Genomic DNA, 5,322 nt, shown 5'->3' on the forward strand with positions numbered 1-5,322 from the left:
GGAGGGTGAGAAGGGAATTTATATATATATATATATATATATATATATATATATATAAGAACTAAAGATTATTGCAAAACTAGTTTTGAAGTATCTTATGTAGGCTTTCAGGCCATTTAGTGTTATTCTCTGCACACTAATTTATTATGTTTTAATAAACATAATTAACACCTTATAGTTGCCAAAGCAGCTTCCTCCCGGCAGAGTGACGTAGCAGACGTAGGGGGGACCAGGCGGAGGTGCTGACTCGTACAACAGCAGGCTGTCTGTGTGGCTGCCAGGCTTCCCACAGAACCTGTCCGGCTCAGGGGAGGAGTCGTTAACCTGAGCTGTCTGCTTCTGCTCCCAGAAGTTGTGCAGGATGCCCACCACATTAACTGCACACAGATGAGTGACAAAATGTTAAAACATTTATGAAGCAACTCAGTAAAATCTTGCGTTAGTCTGGAGCCTTAGATTTAACGAAATTACATTTCTTTTAAATCCTTTAACGATGCGCAGAATACTTAATCCAAATATATAAAGAACTCTGTATATAATATGGCAGCGTTCCTGTGTTTATGTACAAAGAAACCTACTCCCTGACATTTCGCTCAGATCAGATTGTACTGACCCACTAAAGGGTTTTAGTCTTCCAGCATCTTTTCTTTCATGCAGTCGACGTCACTGCTGCTCAATTTCTATTCCACCTGTGTGGAAACCTGCCATTACAGTTAAATACTGCCAAGTGAAGAACTTAACTTTTCTTGTAATTTAGAATGTACTTTCCAGACTAGTGGTACTTCTTCGATAACAAAATGTACACCGACAACAATAATTCTGCTTTCGGGATGTAGATGTTTTTATTCTGGTTGGTTGCTCTAGAATTGACTGAAATGATGGTGATGTGTTGCATATGAGGCTAATTGGCAGGATAAGGCTCGTCAATAGCCTTCATCAAGCCTGTTTCCCGAGGATTAGCCTGGGCACCAGACTTTGTTTTTAAATTATTTTTGGCTAAATTGTAGTTTTTGATTTTACCCTTCAGTAAAAGCCTAATTAACCATCATTTTAGGCACAAGGATTGAACTGGTCAGTTCTGCCTTAATATCTATAATGCTTAGATTGGTTAAAAACCAAACTGGATTATTCTACACAGCACCAGTGACTCTTTGAAGCCCAGCTTGAGATTTGTGAAACTTTTTGTGAAAACACAAACATTTTTGGCATTTTTGGTAATAAGACCACCTTTGGTTGTTGGGCCACAGAATAAGGGGTTCACCCAAAGTGCCTTTAAATCAAAACAAGCCAAGTAATTCAGCCGTTTACACAGTTAGAACTTGAACATATCTTATTTGAATTAGACTATGCAAGTTTTATGAAAAAAAAAAACATGGCCAACACAAATCTGCACTGTTCACTAAAAAAAAGAAATGCTTCCATGCGTTTTATTGTTGCAAAGTTGTCTTGAAATTCATACAGTTCACACAAGTCAAATGGTCTGCTGTTCAGTAAAATACAGGTAAACACCTAGAAAGGAGAAACTTTATTAAAAACATTTCAAGAAAGAGAAGAAAATTAAAAATTGGAAATTATGAACTAAAAGGAGCCTGATCGGTTACTTTATCCCTCATGTAATGTCACCATAGCCATTCAAGCTCGTCTTTCGTAAAACAGATTTTACCTCGACTAAATGACAATTTGCAACAGAATCACAAAAACCAATGACAGTCCGCTTCATTGGTGAAAAACAATAATCTGAAGTGAGATTCATTTTACAAAAATAATCAGAAGCAGTAGCTTTAAAAACCAAGTTTTCCCTTCGACTAAAACGTTACTCACAGTCTTTGGGGCAGTCATCGGTCTCACTCTGTGAGAGGTAAGAGATGATGCTTTCCTCCAGTTGCATGTAGCTCATCTTCATCCAAAGTTTAGTTCTGCTGCTGCCTCAAGAACATTCAGTCATGTTTTTAACTGGTCCATCAAAAGTAAAAACTAGCACCAGTCGTTTGCCTCTCAGCGCATAAGTGACGATATGTGGAGAAGCTAGAATTAAAAGGAGTTTTCACAAACTTCATCCTCTTCTCCAGTGTGAACATCTCACCAGGATTCCTCTTTTGAAGCAGACCACCTTTTGTCACTCTCTGCACCAATTAGCTCAGAGGGCCCCTCAGCATATTGACACAGAGGTGCAGGGCAGGAATGCTGAGCCCCTCCCCTCTGGGCTGTGCAGCTGGCTAATCCCTGAACAGAGCTGCACAGCTTTGCCAAGGAATCAGACCGAACTATTCTCAGAGGGGGGAAAAAAAAACTTAGCTCAACAACAACAACAACAAACAAAAAAACATTACAGATCCAATAGATTTACTTATTTTGGTCGAGGAACAAGCTGGCATCAAAGGGACAAGTGCCATTCATCAGTATCTAAGACTAGAGGGGGCTGGGTCATTTTTGACTTCACTCTCAAATCTGAACCTGCTGAGTTCAGAGGCTGAGCTCCATTCATCCCCTTCAATGTGAATGGCTTTTGTTCAACTGTGAATTCACCCCCTTTATAAGAGCTGCTTACACATAAATTAGCCAAATTCTGACCAGAAGCAGTTTCTTAGCTACCAAGTCTTACTTCTTCCATCAGAGTAACTCAACAGGTTTCAGGTACAGCATGTGTAGTAACTGCATCTTGTTTCTGTTGGAGGATCAGTACTCAGTCTACAACACAGCAGCCAAACTATAGTCAGCTATTTTATCAATGAATCACCTCACAACCATTCAATCTTTTGCAGCCATTTTGAAGACCTACTTAGGGGTGTAACAAAAGTGAAAGTTTCGATTTTTATAAAACTAACAATATGTAGACATCATTCCATGATTTAACTATATTAGAGCTGTTAAAAAAAATATTTACAGTTCAATTAATTTAAACACCTTAAGCAGAAACAGGACCTGTTCTGAGAATATATTTTTATTATGCGATTACTCTTTGAATACCATTGATTGTATAAAACAGTTTTAAATCGCTGTGCAGAGAGCCTGCTGGTGTCCTTTTCTTCATCCTCAATGATAAATGTTCAGTTCTTCAGCTGGAGGAGCGGAAGATTCGAAAATGTAGCTGAAACAAAAAGCATGTCGACATAAATTACGTTTGCTGGTTAATCCAGTCCTGCAGTTGCATGCTATCCCCAGAAGGAGGCGCTCTCCATGCTGGACTTGATGTTATTTTGGTTATCCCTTCTAGATTTGGTGACCAGGTTAGCCTCGCCCTTCTGCAGACGTCTCCTCTGTGCCGCCTTCTGCTGCTTGGTGAGTTGCAGCCGCACTTTCTGACGCACAACCTCCTGCAGCACAAACAACATCAGCAGGTTATTGCATTAATGGAGTCACACCGTGCATCCACAAGAAATATATATTAAAAAAAAAGAAAAATCACGTAGAGACTCTGAAGCAAAGCTGGCAGAACACAACAAACTGTCCCCAAAACTGATGCTACAATTAATCCAGGCAACAAAGTTTTTTTTTTTTTGCTACTTACAGTAAAAGTATTTGTATCTATATTGATATCGCTATGAAACCAGCAGAGTTTTTACTTACTGGAGGAATAGTAGAGCAGCTCCCTATGCTGCCCATGGTGGCTTCACTGTCTGTTCTCCTTCTTCTGTGTTCTGCAATTTGTTGAAGACTGTCTGAGTCTCTGAAAACAAACAAACAACAAAAAGGTTTACAGGGAATGCATGGACTGCTGGCGATTCCAATTGTTTTCTTTGCACTCAGGATTTCCTCCAGTGATTCTCAGGCACCAAATTAGGGCCTTAATGAAGGGTTTTTAAATGATCGGTCAGTATTTTACACCCCAACGCTGCTGATTTGGTCAGCATATGCCTGAGCCTACCTGAACGGTTTGAACTCTTTGTTGGAGGCAGAGAGCTCAGCCAGCTCTGGACATTCATCTTCAGCTTCCTTCAGCTCTTCCTCAAACTCTCCTCCCGTTTCCTTGTGGCCTCCAGGTGTGGGCACCACCTCTGGAACGTCTTTTGATTCATCACTGCTTTCCTCTTTCTGATCTTGTGTCACTGCAGGCGTTTCGCTGACTTTCAGTCCCTCCAGTTCCTGCATTGCATGTTTGTATTCATCGATGTCAAAGCCCTCTTCCACCTTTTCTGCCTCCTCGTCTGATGCCTCTTCTTCTTCTTCTTCTTCATCATCATCATCCTCCACCTCCTCATCTTCGGGTCCAGCAGGATGTAGTAATTCAGCATTAGTCTCCAAATCTTTGGCAAAGCCGCTGGCTGACACTTCAATATCGAGAGAACAGGACCGCCTGAGGGAACAAGCAAAGCTCTTGTAAGAACAACTTTCTACCCATGACTCAGCGCAGGCTGGACGATCGTCTGAACAATTCCTTTCAGAAAACTCACACGAAAGCATGTTAGCAAGGCCATTTTAGTTTAAGCTTCTTTCTGCTATGTAAATCATTATAAAACATACAACTGCAATGAATTTTAAAAAGAATTGGATGCAAAAGTTTATATTTATTGTGGATTTTCTTTTCTAATTAACACAGATCAAATCAAATTCATATACACACTCAAACTAACATCTAATTTTTTCATTATTTTTAGGTACTTGAGATGTGTAATGTTAGTTTGCGTTATGCATCTCATTTGAGACCAGTTTTGATATGTGTTCAGAATCATTGTCCTATTTGAAAAAATAGTGCCTGAATTAAATCACCTGGCCCGAACTGTCTCCCTCAGATGAAGGGAAACTGGCTAAAATGTAAAAACAAACTAAACACATTGTGCTACTGGGAGGTCCTGACATGGTATGGAGCATTAAAATTAACCACCAATGATGCACTTCAGAAGGAACTTGTAAACTTGTAACTACTTTGAACTTTAAGAGATACTTTAAGAAGTGTCTGGACCGTAAAATATGTTGATCAGCAGAACCTGGAGAGGATAACAGGTTGAGGAAAAGCAACAACTTTTCCTTCAAGTAAGAACTGAATACATTTGGACAGATACATTGGACAATATATTGTGGAAGCCCTTCTTATCTTGGCACAAAGTGTACATATGAAGAATATTAAACATTTTAGCTCATAAAATATTAGAAGTCACCTGATATCTTTGAAAGTTGGAAAGAGCTCGCTTTCATAGTTATATCTCTTTGCAAAGAAATCTCTGATGCATTTGACGTCACGGTCGAAGTACCTGGAAAAAAAAAAGTTGGAGATGTGAGCAGTTTTTTTTTTTTTTTTTTTTTTTTTTTTTTTTGGGCAATTTTTTTTTTTTTTGTTTTAAGAAAAAATTAGCCCCCCCCCTTCTTGGGGGGGAGCGGGGAACC

At 39.5% G+C, this 5,322-nt stretch overlaps 2 protein-coding genes across 3 annotated transcripts in view; both read right to left on the reverse strand.

The window, feature by feature from the left end:
• LOC106944595 (protein limb expression 1) overlaps positions 1 to 2,873 on the reverse strand; it is a 9,523-nt gene extending 6,650 nt beyond the window's left edge. The window contains exons 1-2 of the mRNA XM_015027679.1: positions 1,822 to 2,873; positions 172 to 377 (exon numbers count right to left, since the gene is read on the reverse strand). Of these exons, the coding sequence (XP_014883165.1) occupies positions 172 to 377; positions 1,822 to 1,903 (288 nt within the window). The 5' untranslated portion in view covers positions 1,904 to 2,873. The remainder of the gene's footprint in view (positions 1 to 171; positions 378 to 1,821) is intronic.
• Positions 2,874 to 2,928: 55 nt separating this feature from the next.
• Positions 2,929 to 5,322, reverse strand: part of riok2 (RIO kinase 2 (yeast)) — an 8,151-nt gene continuing 5,757 nt past the window's right edge. For both annotated transcript variants that reach the window (XM_015027678.1, XM_015027677.1), the window contains exons 7-10: positions 5,097 to 5,189; positions 3,866 to 4,294; positions 3,568 to 3,667; positions 2,929 to 3,314 (exon numbers count right to left, since the gene is read on the reverse strand). In XM_015027678.1, the coding sequence (XP_014883164.1) occupies positions 3,153 to 3,314; positions 3,568 to 3,667; positions 3,866 to 4,294; positions 5,097 to 5,189 (784 nt within the window). In that variant the 3' untranslated portion in view covers positions 2,929 to 3,152. The remainder of the gene's footprint in view (positions 3,315 to 3,567; positions 3,668 to 3,865; positions 4,295 to 5,096; positions 5,190 to 5,322) is intronic.

This window comes from Poecilia latipinna, unplaced genomic scaffold (genome assembly GCF_001443285.1).
Source record: "Poecilia latipinna isolate Pla-1442-1.1 unplaced genomic scaffold, P_latipinna-1.0 Scaffold104, whole genome shotgun sequence".
Lineage (NCBI taxonomy): Eukaryota > Metazoa > Chordata > Actinopteri > Cyprinodontiformes > Poeciliidae > Poecilia > Poecilia latipinna.